At 33.5% G+C, this 20,359-nt stretch overlaps 1 protein-coding gene across 2 annotated transcripts in view; it reads left to right on the forward strand.

Annotated features, from left to right (window-relative positions):
- Positions 1-20,359, forward strand: part of LOC134721865 (regulator of G-protein signaling protein-like) — a 30,975-nt gene continuing 10,616 nt past the window's right edge. Inside the window, exons 1-15 of one of the 2 annotated variants that reach the window (XM_063585126.1) lie at positions 1-95; positions 827-909; positions 2,229-2,306; positions 3,927-4,059; positions 4,704-4,961; positions 5,594-6,097; positions 6,846-7,402; positions 8,375-8,437; positions 9,203-9,458; positions 11,468-11,578; positions 12,050-12,218; positions 13,927-14,120; positions 14,695-14,812; positions 16,287-16,404; positions 20,060-20,213. In XM_063585126.1, the coding sequence (XP_063441196.1) occupies positions 77-95; positions 827-909; positions 2,229-2,306; positions 3,927-4,059; positions 4,704-4,961; positions 5,594-6,097; positions 6,846-7,402; positions 8,375-8,437; positions 9,203-9,458; positions 11,468-11,578; positions 12,050-12,218; positions 13,927-14,120; positions 14,695-14,812; positions 16,287-16,404; positions 20,060-20,213 (2,815 nt within the window). In that variant the 5' untranslated portion in view covers positions 1-76. The remainder of the gene's footprint in view (positions 96-826; positions 910-2,228; positions 2,307-3,926; positions 4,060-4,703; positions 4,962-5,593; positions 6,098-6,845; positions 7,403-8,374; positions 8,438-9,202; positions 9,459-11,467; positions 11,579-12,049; positions 12,219-13,926; positions 14,121-14,694; positions 14,813-16,286; positions 16,405-20,059; positions 20,214-20,359) is intronic. The other variant, XM_063585127.1, reaches the window with a different exon arrangement.

Genomic DNA, 20,359 nt, shown 5'->3' on the forward strand with positions numbered 1-20,359 from the left:
ATGTTTGAATGGCCGCCTAACAACAACGTCAACAAGAAGGCTTCTTCTGGGGAGAGGGTCGGACGCGTTATACAGCATGGGGATTCTAGAAAACAGTATGTATTATGTAGCAAATTATTCAAGTATTCATTTTCTATCAAATGTTATTATATATTATGTACAATATATAATATCAGACAATGTTTACGCACCTAGAACAAGTAAGTCTAAGTTCTGTGTGACAGTGGTGGATCCAAAAAGGGGGGGGGGGTCCGGTGGTAGACTCCCTTTTTTGGACGATCAATGCATTTGAATGGGAGCATATAGTTGGAACCCTCATTTACTCTGGGTTGGGACACCCCCCCTCTCCCCGGCCCCTTTTAAAATGGCTGGCTTTGCTCCTGTGTGAAGTCCTACAGTTTACTGAATTTTCAGTGATGTAAGCTGAACTTTTTGGTAAATATATTTTGAATAGCTCATTCATTATACAGACAGTTTTGACATTTTTCAATAGAATCGTTAAACTTTCTCTTTATTTTTTTAATTTACAATATCTTGGTGAGCTAAATTTTGTCTTGTCTCAGATCAAAATAAATCCAGAGTTCGTCGTAAAATACTGGTGCTTTTAGACAGCTTTTCAGTCGTTGGGCTTAAATTATCTAAATATTTTGGTAGTGCAGGGTAAGTGCATTTGTTATTGGATTACAGTCACACTATCATGTATGCTTAAACTTTTTTTTAAAGCCTCCAACCCGTAAAGAGGTATTACTTACCTCATCCTAACCTATACATAACGATAGCCTTTCTAAATAATACTATAGCAATTACCCTAATGTTTCGTTTTCAGATGATATATCGGAAGACGATTTTGTGGTCCTGCTAGAAGACCGTGCATTTGTGGATTATTTCAACATATATCTAAGTCTACCGGTATGTATTGAATGCAATAAAAAGAAATTTATCAACTTAGACAAATATTTATAAACATAGGATATGATGCATAAATTCATTACATATAATATCTGCACGCACTTACCAAAAAGCAATGAAAGAGTCTATAGCATACGTACAGCGGATAGAACTCGACATTATATAAAGTTATGTCAACTTGTGATTTGGTTTATCTTTTCTGTTTACTTTATTTGTCTATCTGTTAAGAAACAAGACAAACAACTGTTGGAACATAGTTAAACAAAGTTTGTAATGTGATTGTATGAATCTATAAGTATAGATTAAAAAAACTTTAAAAAACTTTTAAAAAAACAAAAAAAAACAAAACAAAAAACAACAACAACCCTGGTTTGAAATATATCTTGGGAAATATGCCGTTCCTGAGTATGGCCGGTTAACGGTTAAGGACATCCCGCCTTTTCCTGATTTCGCCTTTCATGTTATTCAATTCAATTCAATATTTTATTGGAAAGAGCACAATAGAGGCGTGATCCAAATACAGACAATTATAATATTAAAACAACACATAAATGAAATAAAGATTCATGTAACAAGTCAGGAGCCAATTATATGTATACAAATACATTATAAACTGATATTGAATTCGCATTTTTGTCTCGAGTTTTCGTCTTTTCGCCTTTTCGCCCTTATAGATTATGAAGGCAAAATCGCGAAAACAAGACATGGCCTTAACCAGCAATCATACTTCCTATATTTCTTTATACACTTTGAATTAAGTGTATGGCTGAATTATCCACTGTAGAGAGTTATAGTTGTTGACTTCGTTTTTACATGCAGTATAACAACTTCAGTCATTTTGGATTTTCCCCAAAATTAAAATTATTTGGTTGTTATTTCAATTATCACATGTTCCATTGATGATCCATGATTTACTGTCCACATCAGGAATATATTTTGTGCCTGATCGATTGAAATCTAAAGGTGTTTCCATCCTTAAAAAAAATATAAAAAAATAAGGCTGTATGTCATTCCCCCAAAAACACAATTTGCAAAAGTAAAATACTGTTTCAGTATTAAACAAATATATTTTGTCGATTTATTCATAGAAACGAGAAGAGGGACAGGACAAAGGATAAGTATGGTGTATTCTTTAAAAATAAAACCAAAAAGTACATGTATACGTCAACGAGCTTTTTATAATGTTGTAAAGTTTCCTATTTTTTTTATTCATTTGTTAAAGATAACTCTCAATCATTCATTTGTCAAGTTTCCTGCAAATATCACAATTTATATGACGTGATTTACAAGAAATCAAATTAGCTGTTGTTCTGTTGCAGATATTTGGACAACACGTGATCTACAATTTCATAGAAAGGGCGTTCTCTTATGAACCACCAATTAGAAAGAAGAAAAATGTAAGTACGTAGGTAGAAGGATAAAAGTCATGTTTTTTTAAAAAGACTTTTGACACAGAAATGAGACTGGCTTCCATTTATCATTCCTACGAAATTTCGGGAGAAAATAAGTATGATATTCATACTCGAAATATACAAAGAAGAATATAACTTCATGTATTACTTTTCGTGATATTTCAGTTTGAAATATACAATTTTCAGGTAAAAACAGAAAGTTTCCAATTTAAATTGTTTCCCGAAAAAAAATAACAGCACATTAAAACAATAACAATGATATTGAAACATATAAAATAAGTTAAAATATGATAAATTAATGTAAGATACAGTCACAGAAAATAATTATATTCATAAGTACGTCTGAGTCAGTGACAACTCTACAACAGATGTAACCATCGGATCGCCATCAATGATGGTGATACATGGCTGTGAACATAATGTATATACAACTCGTCTAAATATCAACCCAACAATGTTAGATCTGTAAATTTGCTTTCGCAAATATTTGGTTCTTCCCTCGCCGGGATTCGAACCCATGCTACTGTGATATCGTGACACCCAATCGCCTGCACTGCAGCCGTCCCACTAGACCACACGACCACCTGGGCTCTCAAAAAAAGAGCTTTCGCTGGCCATGTGTTACTTTTCCACGTCAGTTTTAATCTAGCGGCGTACTACAGTACATGATATATAAGGCAAGAAGATGTTATTGTTACAGATCAGCTAAATTATCTATAGTAAAGGATCCTACAAATTAATGTAAGATACAGTCACCGAAATTAATTATATTCATAAGTACGTCTATATATATACAGTTTTGCAAAGAAAACCTTCAAAAATATAATTTTCTCTCAATATCATAAGACAAAGAACACAAAAACCAAATAAAATTGAGAATGGAAATGAGGAATGTGTCAAAGAGACAACAACCCGACCAAAATAAAAAAACACAACAGCAGAAGGTCACCAACAGGTCTTCAATGTAGCGAGAAATTCCCACACCCGGAGGCGTCCTTCAGCTGGCCCCTAAACAAATATATACTAGTTCAGTGATAATGAACGCCATACTAATTTCCAAATTGTACACAAGAAACTAAAATTTAAATAATACAAGACTAACAAAGGCCAGAGGCTCCTGACTTGGGACAGGCGCAAAAATGCGGCGGGGTTAAACATGTTTGTGAGATCTCAACCCTCCCCCTATACCTCTAACCAGTGTAGAAAAGTAAAAGCATAACAATACGCACATTAAAATTCAGTTCAAGAGAAGTCCGAGTCTGATGTCAGAAGATGTAACCAAAGAAAATAAACAAAATGACAATAATACATAAATAACAACAGACTACTAGCAGTTAACTGACATGCCAGCTCCAGACTTCAATTAAACTGACTGAAAGATTATGATTTCATCATATGAACATCAGGCACAATCCTTCCCGTAAGGGGTTTAGTATCATACCATCATAACATATATGAGAAGAACATAACCCGTGTCATGAATTGATTGATATGATTAAAAGTGTGTCATCATCGAACCTTTTATAAAAGTGTTTAAAAGGAGGAAATAAACGATTTTGAAAGAGCAAACTGATAACTCGTTCATTCTATCACGTGTACTTTTAGCTTGTGGACCGGAGAGAAGTAGTATATTGGTTATACACAAAGAGATACCCAGGCTTTTCCAAATCGACTTTGTGTACAGAGTACATGCTAAGCAGTAAAATTCGTGATGTAAACTTAAATCTTCCAGGTAAAAGTAAGTACAAATATGTGATACTTTCATTTCTGTGTGCCCTTCAATTCAATTTCGAATTCAGTTTCATATTTATAAGATATTCTAGATATCCCCAATTTTACATTTTTCATGCTATATATGTGTTATAACAACTTCGTTCTCAGTCAATATGCTTCTCTTCTATCGATATAACCTCGTACCGACCTCATGCAAATGGTATAGTATCATCCGATCTAGCACTACCCCTTCGGTAGGATTTCATATACGTTTAGTTTAGTTTATTAGAGAAAACTCAGCCGCAGAAGACTGCGTAACAGGAGCATATTTATATACACAGTATTAATTACAACATAGTTCATAATACAAACAGAATACATTTTTAAATTATACATCTTCAGAAATAAGTTTGTGTTTAATAGTTTATTACAGTTTTAAATTAGACAAGCATCTTTTCTACCTTTTGAATAAAAATTGACAGCTTAGACAGCACATCACTATTACTATATTTAAGCATGCCAAGTACTTTTTTTCATTTGGATATTTATATAAATAATATGGAGGTATGAACATGAAGCACCCCTCTTCTCCCTGGATAATTTATTAATATCAGGTTGGGCGATAGGTTTTGTACCTTTAATTTCAATTACATGACATTTTGTTTCTAGATGTTGACGAAGCTGACGATCAGGCAACTCTTACCAGAAACATTCTAGGAAATGCAGTCGGTATGCAGTTATTTCGTGAATCCCTAATAGGCACTCCGGGTGAAAAATGCTATCGATGCTGGCTTGACCTCGAAAGACATCGGCGCATGCCTCAAGGGGAGCAACGCCAGAGACTGATGCTATACATAAGGAATATTTACTTGGCAGATGGCGCTATACATGAACTTAAGACTGCTGGAAGACACGCTGCGTTTGAAGGTTATAATGTATACTTTTTCGAAGGAAGTTTATTTTGATGACATGATTGACATATAATTAAAGGCAACAGTAGTATACCAGCTGTTCGAAATTAATAAATCGAATGAGAAAAAAAAAAACCAGGGTTACAAACTAAAATTGAGAGAAACGCATCAAATGTAAGAGGAGAACTACGACACAACAGAAACATAACACTAAAATGAAACACACACAGAAACGATTTATAATATAACAATGGTCATTTTCTGACTTGGAACAGGACATTTAAAGACGTTTATTAGGATGGATAATTTTCAGAAGTAATTTTTACCAAAAAACTAGTAAATTATTGAAGGGTAATAAATGAAGAACACAAAACAATCGACACAGGATCAATATATGGCTATATCTGCATAGAACATAATGCTATTTATAGACCACAGATGCTAATATTTAAAATCTGTTTCTCTGAAACTTCAAAGGATTCAATGGAACATGACATGCACAGGACATGAACGTACATTCAAAAATGCTGTTAAGTTTATTTACAAAGTGTTACATCACAACATTTTGTAGGTAATACGTTATACATTGTTTAGTTATAGGTTTTTTAACGGTACAAATCAAATAAAATCCCCTTTGTTTTGTTACAGGAAAACTAAATTTTGAACTTATCCCAGAAACAGAAATACAGAATCAGCTTATTGAAGATTTTGGAAGCGGAAATGTAATCTACCGTAAAAATTCAGACGATGCCTTCCAGCAGCTTCAACGTTTGATATTAGCAGCATTGAGAATGTATTGGGTGCCCAGATACCTATTGAATCTTCTCAAAACTGTACCAAAGCAATATCTGGCCGTTCTGAAGCGAGGAACTCCATATGATCAACGTGCACTACAAGAACAGCGGCAAATGACTTGTAATTTAATGTTTCCAAACATATATCACGCGGATTCATCACCGACGAAATTAATCGAGTCGAACATTGACGGTGAAATGAAAAACATACGGATCAAACCTTTGTCAGCAAGGTCTGATAAACCTAGGACACAATATACTGGTTCCAGTCTTTCAGACAGAATGTCATTAGAGTCCTGTAGTATACCAGATGATGGAGAGGATGTTAAAATTAGCGATTTTCTTTCAATAGCTGGAGGTATTACACTTACTTTGAACTTGAAATGATTTCAGATATTTCTTTCAATAGCTGGAGGTATTATGATTTCTTTGAAGTTGAAATCATTTCAAATTTTCTATCAGACATTCAAGTTGACCACAGACGGGTAATGTTCTTCTATTAGAATCTCCAGATTTTAACATCAAAATTTGTTAACTCACTGCTCACTTGATCACTAGCGTTCCTATTTAAATTTCTTGTCTAAAGGCAAATATTTCATATTTCATGCATGTTCAGGACGAGGTTGAAAGACTGCTTGATTGGCAAGATATATATTAAGATTATGTACTTTATGGATGAAGGTCACTATAATAACTCTTCTTGTAAAACAAGCAAACTATTGATAGCATAAAGGTGTTTGCTAGATTGTTTAATTCCCAATAAAGGTTCTGATTGTTTTCAATGTTTATACATATACGACACTCTGGCGTCACATATCCCTCAATCAGTCCAAAACAGAACGCTAAACTGTGTAAACACTATTTGTGAAGTACCTTGATGGTGCATTTCAAAATTTTGTTGGGTTTGTGATAATCATGTTTATATAGTTTTCCATGAAAACTCTGTTTTTGTTTTGTTTTAATTTGTTTTGATCATGCCATTGTCTTTCCTTCGGCCGGTATTAGGGATTACATTTGTATTTTATTAAAAGTTCTTATAAAACTTATAACAAATAAAAAATTTTATTCTTAAAAGAGGATGGTAACGATAATTTTATGTCTTGTAGGTGGAAGACTAGAATACGTCGAGCCTAAAGAATCGAAATCAAGTGTCTCATCACAAGAATTTGATTCATTGGATTTTGGCAGTTCTGAACCAAGGACATGTTCTTCTGAAACCGTAGAATTACGGACGACAACTCCTTCGTTTACTCTTATACGTCCAACCCTAAGTATTCCCCCATCCTTAGCTACATACATTAGTGGTAAAAACCGTATCAAGAAAGACCAGAAAACTAACAGTAAGGTGATGTTTGCTCTTGCCGCGGACAATTTGGCGGGAAATCCATTACAGTCGTTCTTGAACCGTTCAGGAAAGACTAGAGACGAAAAATTGCTCAAATTGTGGACCGATGTTCGACAGTATCTAGATGCCGACGACTCACACCGAGACGAATTTGGTCATTCTATAAAACAAAATTTGGCGCAGGTCATCTTCAACCAATATCTTGTAAACGGCAGTGACGATTTGTTGCCTGAAAGCGTGAAAATGTCGATATATACCAGTTTATCGCGACAAGATGATGCAACTTTATTATGTTTTGTCCAGGACTTTGTCACAGGGGTAAATACCGAAGAATTTTAAAAAATGCATCTGTTATTTTTTCATAATTCCTTCATGTCATGCTATATTCTTATTTTAACATGGGTAGGCATTATATTTGTCGATATCTTACACTGAGCGTTAGTAATGGTTCAAAACAAAAAGGCATGCCAAGAAGAAGGTTCATATACATGTACATCTCTTTTGGATTACTTACCATCCATTTCAGGATGAGAAACTGGAGGGGACTCAATGCAAACTCGACGATGACTAACTGTAACAATGGCGCTCTTCCATTGCTTTTTCTTCAGAATATTTAGTTTATTTACTTATACTTTATCTGTAAAATTAGGCGTTTCGCTATTTGAATGCCGTTACTTCTAAGACCTTTTTGGGTCTGGGTTGTCAATATTATCCTGTTATCCGTTGGAATCGGGTTGTAATGTTCTTCAGATAGATTATTTTTTGATTGTCAACGTAGTACTAATACAAGTACTTAGTTCCCACATTAAAACATAAGATGGAGCCACTAGGTGTGGAGGCCAATGCAACTAATAAGCAAACACTCAGTGAAAAGATGGAGAATTATGCTTCCCACATGTCGTTCAAAATTTAAAGGATAGAACAACGATGGCACAACCAAAGCCACCAAAAGCATCTTACATAACGAACAAGCTACAAATTACCACACTGAATATTATTTTGTTAAAGCACGAAACAATTTTACACATATGTGGTATAAAGCATTTTAATCGCCAGCCAGCCAGGATCTATCAACGGGAAAACTAACTTTTTACGATTTAAGATAATATGATATTTTATGATCTGCAAGATACTCCCAGTACACTACCAAATGACATCACCTCACATCTACAATATCTTGTACATATTACATACACATTGCTGATTCATTGAGTGAGCTCAATATTTCTAAAATTTAAATTGCGTTATAAGATATTAAATGTGTTATGATGTTTACTCTTGATTTTACAGAGTTTAAAGGACACGTGGAAATTATTCATGTTTGCAGAAAGGAGAGCTTTCAGGAAAAAAGTGGTAAGTAGATTGGTTCGTACCGATTGAAGTGCCCCTTTTGACAGTGTGTGTTGCTATTTCTCGGGAAGTTATTTCATACATCTGTATAAATTGATGTGCTGTATAGCAGCTTGCTATATAATTTATATAGATTTAAGTTACGTGACTGATATTACTGTGTCCAGTGATCTGAATAATAAGTATTTAAAATCTATCACAACAGAGTTTAGTTACCAACAATCGAATGAAATAGTGTGAGGCCGCATTATACAACAAACGATGGTCACTCGTGTCTAATCCATTATTAGATTTGTAGTAGTTTTATTTAAATGCAGAGATTGCCAAACATTAATGTCACACGTTTATGATATATGCTACTGAAATAAAATGTAAATTTTGCATACATTAGTCGCATATACTTGAAGTAATGCAAACCAATGGAGATTAACTTTTTTGGTTATATTCAGCACAAAACATTTACAGTATAGTCAGGGGGTAGCCCCAACTTCCAAGCAAGGACTGAAGCTCATAGACTCGGCAATCGATGTAAACGCAGGACTTCGGGAATGTCCGGAGAGCCGACAACCTTGCTTCGGAAGTTGGGGGTAGCCCATCTAAAATGCATTCGCCACTGATGGTTGGAACTTATGTTGGCTACACGATTGAATGAGTTATCCCTATAAAAAGGCAAATACATTAACCTGTCAAATGATTATGTTCTTTTGATTGCACACTTGTTCTTAATATGCTTTGTCAAATTTGTACACATATTTAATTTACTATCAGGTTGGTAACCGCCATTTTGACAGAAACGTTTTGGAGTATCCACCAAATATGGACAAAGATCCGGATGATCCACTCCTGTTTATCAATACATCGCAAGGTATCAGTCCAGAGATGTTGTCAAAAGATTACCGTCCTAAGAGTGGGTCCATGTCAGACGAAAGACCATGGAGCCGCATGTCCGATAACTTACCAGTGGCGATAACGGATGAGCAGATCATGAAAGCATTTGAATTCACTGTTATATTGGCTGAGTACGGTAAGGCATGAAAAGGCGGGAAATACAATTAAGGGGTATTCACAAATTATTTCGAAAGTAGATTGAGAGTGTGACTACCTTCCACAAGTGGAACACATTGGTGGTAATCAAAGATACAAATATTCCATAACGGCCAACATATTTATCATGCCGGCAGTAATCATTCAAAAGGATGACTTCGGTTTTCAATAATTTCCTTTTACAGAACAACTCTATACTATTTCCAGGAAATACTAGTAATGTAGAAATCAATCTTCGTTTAATTTGTAATATCGTATCAAATTGGAGCTACATACTCATTTCATAGCCAGGGACTACTGAAATGCGGCCACAATAACACGGAACACCTACATCGGGAGGAATATGAATTTAATAAAGTGAATAACCTTATCTTTTGGATCTGAAAAATATACTTGGAGTGTTTCATTTCTAAAGTCGTGTCCACTTAATATGGATAAAACAAACTATAAAATCAGAACATTTTTGATTGAACATTTGTCATGCACACCACTGACAGCTGAATTTGATGACAGCGTAATTTGAAAAAAAAACATTGAACGTAGAACGTCTTCGGGTATTGATAAATTAACATTATTTTTTAATTAGATGATTAAAACCTTTTATAACGAAAAATTACCGACGATATCTGGAAGGGGGAGTCAGCACAAATTTGATGAAGTTAAACATGGAGTATTTAAAGCATCATGTGTTCCCATAGATCAGCAAAAAACATATTTCTTCCAATTGGTATATAGTGTATATGCACATACATGTATCACACTGGATCAAATACAGAATGTAACTGCATTCAAAAAGAGGGACGAAAGATACCAGAGGGACAGTCAAATTCATAAATCAATAATGAATTGACAACATCAATGCTAAAAATGAAAAAGACAAACAGACAACATTAGTACACATGACACAACATATAAAACTAAAGAATAAGTTACACGAACCCCACCAAAAACTGGGGGGGGGGTGATCTCAGGTGCTCCGGAAGGGTAAGCAGATCCTTCTCCACATGTGGCACCCGTCGTGTTGCTCATGTTATAACAAATCCGGTAAATATTCTTATTCTTCAAGTCACATATCCGATATCTTCTCTGAAACGGTTATTCCATAACGGTCAACCAAATCGTCATGGCGTCCGTAAAAATGTACGAAGGGATGATTTCAACTTTACCATTTGGAACTCTTGGTTTAATAGAATACTTGTGAGAAGCAACCCTCTATCAAGAAAATCGTGATAGAAAATATAAGCCCGGGAATATAGTTTCAATTGGGAGATATATACCCCGTATGCAGGTGCTGCTGGAATATTGCTACTTATAAATGGAAAGTTCAAAATTGGAAAGCTGAAATCAGCTTCTTTGTCGTAAAGTCTTGTTTTCAAATGACCCTCATTGTCAATTTCTAGATGTATGTCGAGATATGAGGCCGACTTAACTGTATCCGTTGTATCTTTTATCTCCAGTTCGATTGGATAGACGCGTACAACCTAGTCACCAAATTTGAAATATTTTGTGAGAGAACATCATCTACATAGCGGAAAGTAAAGCCATAGGATATTGCTAACTTCTCATCTTTTTACTAAGAAGTTACTGTATGAAGTCAGCCTCATAATAATAAAGAAACAAGTCGACAAGAAGAGGGGCACAATTGGTTCCCATTGGAATGCCGACAGTCTGCTGAAAAACACGTCCTCCTGGCGTAACAAATATGTTGTCAATCAAGAAATCAAGCATCTTGATAAAGACAGATTCAGAGAATTTTGTTTGAATCGGAGTGATCCTTTACAAAGTAGAATTTATCCCTCCCTAAGACAAGATACCTGTATCTACGTCGGCCATTATTTTTTATGAAACAAAGCATTACTAACTCTTTCAATTTGTCTTTAAGTTTGAAGATGTGAACTTGGTGGTACCCAATAGTACCATGCAATGAAATGCAATGCTTGACATTGCCAGATCGTAATGGGCTCTACAGATGCATTTTATTATTTTCAGGGAGACCCGGGATGTTTACGTACAAAAAACCTACGATAGCTGATATTTTGGATGTTCTCTACAGTGATTTTGGCAGTTTACATATTAACAAAGTACATCCGAAAAGACACCGTAAGCTGCTTTATCTATAGAATGATAGTAATAAATCTATCAACTCTTGTGATGATTTATGACATCCTACCTTCGTTTCAATATCTAGTCACTAGTAAAATAGATGATGGCTTTCTTTGCGGTTTCGGTTTTGTGTTGTTAATGACCTTTTTTGGTTGTTAAGACTGTACATTGAAATAAAGGTGATAACGTCTACGCGTCATTTGTTCTCTAGTGTAATATTATCTCATTGTCAATCTAATTTATATGTATATCAAACATTTTAAATTCGTATTATAATTTGAGCTTTTGTTTTTGCCATTTAAAATTTCCGTTTAGAATTTCTCTTCGGGGTTCGATAATTTTTTTTTAATTTTCTTTCTATGACCTATTTTCATCATTTTGATGCGTAATATACTGCGGACAAAAATAAAAAATTAAACGAATTAAGGATAAATGTTTAAATATTTGTAAACGTCTTCTTTTAATTAGCATTCCTTTACAACCTTATGAACAAGCCAAAGATAGATATAGAAAACCTGAAGGTGTCACGACAGGTATTATTAGACAGGCCAACGATAATCGAGAACGAACCACCACGGAACACTAGACTCGTGCTAAGAAGAGACGGTCTCTTGATTGAAAGGCCATCCAAACCAAGGTAAACTTATAAGTTATTATAATAATTACTAGTAAGTATTAAATAAATAACTCATAGCTGAGAGGATGGTAGATTAGATTGTTACCTAGAGAAAACATTGTCAACTGAGGCGAAGTGAGGGTTACAATGTGTTATGAGGGTCACCAATCTGCTCTACCATGTTCTTAGATATGTTCTATTTGATTGATTATACTTAATGTTCCATCATTGTTGTCTTTCATTACATAACAACATTACAGTTGAAAAAATACAGTAAAAAGTCCAGACTGTTTTAGTCATCATGACGCTAACATTCCGAAAATCATGCAACATCTGGTCATACCACGTTGACCTAATCTAGTCATAATTCCGTTACCATGAATCGTCAGAAGGTGAGTCTTCCCACGTTCCCACCTCAGAGTATCGTTCCTGATTTGGTTAACGATGGCAGATTGAGCCTCAAATAATATGTTGCCTTTATTTGCAAACGCAAATAAACTGAACACTAAAAGTTGCGAGATTAGAGCTGACGCATTGGAGTAAAATTTCCTAAACGGATTCAGAAATTTACCATTCAAATTATTGGATTTGCTGTTCCGATCACATTTTCATGTACTCCGAGTAAAAGCTGAAGTATTATGACTGAAAGACCGGTGTGCTGACAGAGTAGGCGTCTCCTGCTTAGAATGCACCATTTTATTTGCTTGTCTTTTCGTCATCTTATTCTCCTACCCATGACGTTATCAATATCTTCTTCTTAAAGTGTCCATGGTATCTTCAATATCATTGTTTTCTATATATATCCTTTCAAATTTGCAATCGCTCACTTTTGGCGTAAAATTATATTCTGTTGACAAAATAAACTACGCACCCGGAAAAAAATCCCTTATATATTGTACCTAATAGATTTAGGCACGATTCTTCAGCACAAAATCGTTTTTCTTATTTTCAGAAGCACAACATTTGTTGTGTTAGAGTTTTATGTTATAAGGAGTAAACATTTGTTATCCAATTTTAACGAGGAAAACATTTGTCGTTTTATTGAGTGACCCCTTTTCCCACAGCCAAGAATTAATGAAATTTTTTTTATATAGACTAGCAGAGATCTTATGGATAGTGTTGCGTAGATATTTACTGACATGCATTGCTGATAACACGTTATTATTGCCGCTACGTGAAGATGTGTTCTTTAAGAGGGCCGAAAGATACCAGAGGGAGAGTCAAACTCATTAATCGAAAATAAACTGACAACACCATGGCTAAAAATAATAAAAGACAAACAAACAATTACAAGTATACATAACACAACATAGAAAACTAAAGACTAAGCAACATGTACTCCACCAAAAACAGGGGGTGATTATTACTAACCCGGTAAATAGTATAACTCGTTAGATCACATTCATAAAAAGAAAGGGGATTGTAGTTTCGGCGTAAGGAACATATCCGATATCATCTGTGAGACGGTTATTCCATGACGGTCAACCAACTCGGCGTCTGTAAAATTTACGAATTTTGTATAATCAGATGCCATTTTTTAATGTATTTCTTTTGTGACGTTAGTAAACGTTATGTCATAAGTAAGTGAAACGGTAAGCTGAAACTAATCTGAATTCGCTTAATGTTAATAAATCTCGCATGAGATGCAAAAGTATATATTATCCGAAAACGTCAACCCAGTGGCCAGTTTTTTTTCATTTAATTAGTACTCAATTGACCTCTTTTGTAGATCTTTTATGGAAGTGCTGAATTCAGCCTTGCATTTAGATTTCTTCAGAAGATTTATGGCAAGTTTTAAAACGCCATATCCTCTTGCCTTTTGGAAAAATATTGAGGAACTCCGTGAAATGCCACCAGGTCGCCTGCGTCATAATATGATCAGTAACATTATCAGGAAATATTTCAGCAAAAGTGCAAAGCAAGGTATGTTGGTTATATATGTACGAGCATATTAGTTGCACTATATCTATATTATATATATTAAATCCCGCGATGAACGGCATTATTTGTGCATTACCATGGTCTTTCTCGCCGTATTTAAATTTTAATCCAATTTAATGTTTTTTGCTACTTGTAAACCATAATAAAATTATAGGGTCTCCGAGTCCGTATTTAAACATCATGGTTTGTAAAAGAGACACTTTTTAAGGATTTTACAGACACAGATTTTATCAAGGGAATAAAAAATGGGCAAAATGATGGTATTTTCAATGACATTTAAAAAAATAGTTCTTTAAAATTTGTCTAGTATTGAGAAGATTTTGCCAAAAAAATGTTAAGTACACATAACTTCTCCGCTCTAAGTATCAAACCAAATGTATGTCATTGCGTGTTCCAGGAGATTATATTTTCACTACATTAAATGATAAATATTGGATTCCTTACCGTCTTGAGTAACTATTGATATTTTATGGACGAGGTATTGGTATCTTTCAGAAGTAATCCAATCTAGCAATTTAAAACTATTAATTATTCATTCCATTGTGATTTCCTCAAGGTGCTTGGTTAGACTGTAGTGACGATATTATAAAACAGATTCCTTCCATGGAAAAAGTTCCGTTAAGTGTTTTAGTATGTGCTCAAGCTAGTGTGTTCAGAGCCATGGAACGAAAATGGTAAGTTGTTGTATAGTAAACAATTGTCCAAAATTATTGAACTAAATTAAGGGAAGGACTTTATCTCGTCATTTATTCAGTGTATATAGATATCAGTTGAGAGGTTATATTAAATATGATATAGGAGTGAATACACTTGCAGTAACATTGCGTTAATTCAAGTCTTGATACACCTTATTAAGTAATCTGCGCCGGTTGACCTGACAATCTGCGCCGCATGAACTATTCATGTCATACACTTTTATATTGGTGCTTCATACATTTTGTATTATGATGTACAAGTTTTGTGGGAACTTTGTGATGTCCAGTAATTGCGGACAAATAGCGATAGGTTTTATTAAATGCCATTGTGAGAAATGCCAACACCGGTGCCCATTTTCATTTCTTGTGTTGTTTAAAAGAAATGCTATTGTTTATTGAGGATGGAGTATATAACTTAATGATTAATATTGGGAACGATATATAACTTGTTAGTGTTTATTTTGGAACAGTTACTTATATAACTTACTGATGTGTCTTAAATATCCGTTATATTGCCTAAATTGTATGATACTAATATAGAACTGTAAATACTATATCTGATGGTTATGAAGAATTTTACAGTTTCGTGCACTACCAGAAGTCCTTATGAACCCTAAATTACTCTAACTGTAACCTATTGAATATGCATACTACTGTCAATTCAAATGTAATCAATTGTATTGACACACACACGGTTTCCTTTTGCTTACAAAAAGTTATTCAATTAAGCTAATACTAATATTGCACCTCCTTCAGACTAAGTTGACCATCGACGGACTTGACAATTCTTTTATGACGCGTTAGAGACTTATGCTTTTAAACTATTCAAATGCATTTGAAGTTATAAAAGTTGGAAGGAATAAAATATGTTGTGCACAAGGAGATCGCATCATTTGTTTTTCGTCCCCGAGGGTATCACAAGCCAATTGAAGTAGTCAGCACTTCGGTGTTGACATGAATATCAATTATGTGGTCTTTTTTATAAATTTCATGTTAACAAAACTTTGATTTTTTCGGAAAAAAAGGACTTTCTTATCCCATGCATAGATTACCTTAGCTGTATTTGACAAAACTATTTTTTTTAATTTTGGATCTTGAATGCTCTTCAACTTTGTATTTGTTTGGCTTTTTACTTATTTTGATATGAGCGTCACTGATGAGTCTTATGAAGACTAAACGCGCGTCTGACGTACTAAATTATAATCCTGGTACCTTTGCTAACTATTTTTCTGTAAACTGTAAGGAACAGGTCAGTAAATCACATTGTCGAGTCAAGCATTACATTATAAAAACTCAAATATCAAAAATACCGATTTCCAAGGTGTACGTTCAAATGGAGCAATACAAAGTGACAATTCACGATTCAAACATTATTGGCACAGGCAAAATACAACAGTTTACAGTTTGAATTAATCAGGGATTTCTATTTATTTTTTGTGATGCGATATTGCAGGTATCCTAAATACCTGGAAACTTTCCCACCCGATGCAGATTATGAACCAGAATTCATTGCCCCTACTGTTAAAGAAGAACCTAAGCCAAGGGTTAGAAGAGTCAAGAAAAAACGAACGGTAATTCGCATTATACGTGTGTGTAACATGTGTAGTTTTTGATATCACCTTCATGTTATTTTTTCGGAGACTTTGGTTGTGTGTGTCATGTGTTCATCTGTCCAATATATCAATTGATTCGGCCAATTGATATATTGAAATTAAACGTCAAAATCCAACACATTCTTTAGCGCTTTTCAAAAAATAATGTATTTTCGGTGACGCCCAGGATATTTCAGAATTATACACTTTTTGTTGCATTATAGTTGTACCAAACTAGTATATCTCGTCAACAATAGAGACAACAGTACTTTAACCGCTATTCAAATTCATCAATGGAGTACGACGATACAAATCAAGTTAAAAAAAAAATCAAGGTTAAAAAATCAAACAAATCAAGGTTAAAAAATCAAACAAATCAAGGTTAAAAAATCAAACAAATCAAGTTTAAAAAATCAAACAAATCAAGGTTAAAAAATCAAACAAATCAAGTTTAAAAAATCAAACAAATCAAGGTTAAAAAATCAAACAAATCAAGGTTAAAAAATCAAAACAAATCAGGGTTAACAAATCAAACAAATCAAGGTTAAAAAATCAAAACAAATCAGGGTTAACAAATCAAACAAATCAAGGTTAAAAAATCAAACAAATCAAGGTTAAAAAATCAAACAAATCAAGGTTAAAAAACCCAACAAATCAAGGTTAAAAAATCAAACAAATCAAGGTTAAAAAATCAAACAAATCAAGGTTAAAATATCAAACAAATCAAGGTTAAAAAATCAAAACAAATCAGGGTTAACAAATCAAACAAATCAAGGTTAAAAAATCAAACAAATCAAGGTTTACAAATCAAACAAATCAAGGTTAAAAAATCAAACAAATCAAGGTTAACAAATCAAACAAATCAAGGTTAACAAATCAAACAAATCAAGGTTAAAAAATCAAACAAATCAAGGTTAACAAATCAAACAAATCAAGGTTAAAAAATGAAACAAATCAAGGTTAAAAAATCAAACAAATCAAGGTTAACAAATCAAACAAATCAAGGTTAAAAAATGAAACAAATCAAGGTTAAAAAATCAAACAAATCAAGGTTAACAAATCAAACAAATCAAGGTTAAAAAATGAAACAAATCAAGGTTAAAAAATCAAACAAATCAAGGTTAACAAATCAAACAAATCAAGGTTAACAAATCAAACAAATCAAGGTTAAAAAATCAAACAAATCAAGGTTAACAAATCAAACAAATCAAGGTTAAAAAATGAAACAAATCAAGGTTAAAAAATCAAACAAATCAAGGTTAAAAAATCAAACAAATCAAGGTTAACAAATCAAACAAATCAAGGTTAACAAATCAAACACTGAGGGAATCGTTTGAGCTCCAAAGGATGGACATCGGATTGGTCGACATGTTAAATTGTGAGTGTGTCCTTCAATGCACGAATCGCCTTCAGTCAAACTGTTACAATAAGAAATAAGACGAAATATTCAATATAAAGATCAGACGACTATTATATTATCCAAAGATCCTGAGACCTCAAAATATTTCCGCTAGTCAGTTGAGACACAGATACATCGTATCGGAAAACCAATTCGTGATCGTACTCGTAAAACTTATTTTTGAATTTGAATAAAATATAACAGGCAAAGAAAAATATATTTGTCTATGTAGGTTTTCCAAAAATCTTTACAAAACCTATTGTTGTATGACGTCAGAGAAGTGGAATAAAATTATTACAGCCTTATTATTTTTATGATAAAATTTTGCATTTTTTAACTGATAAATCATAATATTTTATTATTCCTATGAAATGCTTTAAAAGAATTGACATTTGACACATATTCGCAATACTTAGAAATAACAAGAACTCGATGACACTGAATTTAAAAAAGCTATTGAAACATGTCAGATTAATCATCTGTAATTTTCTAATCTTAACATTTCAGTGCAAACCTGAGATAAGTTTGTCTTTCTGTGCTAATTAAAAATTGATACCTTGATATATTGTTTCCTATTGCTTTCCATCATATTCCTTAAGACTAACATATTTCTACCTTTAGCGCATTTAAAATATTTTATGCAAATATTTTCTGACATTTTAATAACAGTTTTTATTTTTTTCTCCAATTTCACCGCTCTTGCTGTATTATTTTGGTCTTATATTTACAACCCGAAATTCGAATGAGAAAAGGAGTTGTAGGAAGACGACATTAATACAGTAACCAAACGATGATAAACCGAAGACTAAGTCTTGTAGGGGTCATCATTCATTATTATGGTCATATTATTTATACAAACTTCTATCATACAAGTGGTATATTTAGCCAGCTATAAAACTCTCTTAATATATCCACCATTTTTTATAAATAGTCCGGTACCAATGTTGGATTATAACAGCTGTTTGCTTTCATTTCGCCGGTTTATTTAGTCTTACTGTGTGACATTGTCAAATCTTTTGTTTTATAAGTTTTTTATAAAATTAGAACCTTCACCAGATAATAAGCAGATTATGTCACAAAATATATTCAGAATATGGGTGCTATATTAAAACAGTTTCGTATAAAAAAAACTAGGGGTTATTCCCCGACTAAAAATAATCATGGATGGAATGTTTTTAATACATTAAAATTACACGTTATTTTTATTTCATTATAAACTAGAGAACATTCTGATTCCAGTGATATCTAGTTTTATACAAGTATCTTTATTAATCAGTCCACCACTAAGGGTCACTTATGCATGGTCCCTCCAAATGTGACGTCATAGAAAAAAACTGTTGATTGCACCCTAAGCACTTTATTTTAGCAGAAAATGGCATATGTTGTAAACATTGCTTGCAAAACAGGTTCGAAAGATACCAGAGGGACCTCAAACTCTTGAATCGAAAATAAACTGACATCGCCATGGTTTAAAACAATGATACACGAAACAAATTATAGAAAGTAAAAAGACTTAGCAACATGAACTCTACAAAGATATTCAACAGACGCCGCGTCGCAAAAATAACACCATTTTGATTCATCGTTATTGCCATCTAATATTATTAGTTAATAGTGTGCTAGTGATCTAATACGGTGTATATGGGGTCAGTAAATTCCATATTGGCCATATATATACCGCATTACGTCACTAGCACACTATGTAACGAATTTATCAATGATGTTAGCATTAAGAAACTTCTTCAATTGATCCTACCAAAAGCAGATGCCAACCAAAACAACTTGTTAGATTTAAATATGTTTTATTTATTTATTTAAATCTTAATCATCAATGTCATTCTCTGTTGAAGCCTTTATGAGTTTTTCTCGGTACCGTATTGTTGTTATAAAGGGACGTAGCACCACTAATAACCGTGTATGAAATAAGCCCCGCCTCCCTTCTTACCTAATATAGAATTCAAAGGGACGTAACACCACTACTAACCGTCAATAAAATAAGTCCCGCCCCTACTAACCTAATATCAAATATACACGGTCTCCACGAGGATGCTTTTAACCAATCATCTTCCTAGAAATGTATAGAAGGTAAGATAAATGAACTTATCAGATTATGTAAAAACTTTTATGTATTCGACAAGAAGACAATAACAACAACACAATACCAGTTTATTATTATTATCCTTGTTGTACTTATACATTTATTTACCCTGACTTTTTAAACTAATTTGGTTTTAGCTATATCTATGGACTAGCTTTCTAACTACGATTTGTACTTTCCTGAAGTCAATGAAAGACAAAAGAGAGGTTCAACTCCTAGAGCTATATATGAGGAAAGAAATTCGCCGAGAAGCCAAAAGACAAATCGACAAGCAAAATGATAACCCGTCAAGTAAGATAGTGTCGTAGTAATATTGCAATTCATTTGTGGTAAATTGGTATGTTTTTATTTATTATATTAAAGGGTTATTGCATGAATATTGGGGAGTATTGTCCTGAGTAGAATTTTATATTGCACAAGCTTGCGTGGCAATATAT

Source organism: Mytilus trossulus, chromosome 6 (genome assembly GCF_036588685.1).
Source record: "Mytilus trossulus isolate FHL-02 chromosome 6, PNRI_Mtr1.1.1.hap1, whole genome shotgun sequence".
Lineage (NCBI taxonomy): Eukaryota > Metazoa > Mollusca > Bivalvia > Mytilida > Mytilidae > Mytilus > Mytilus trossulus.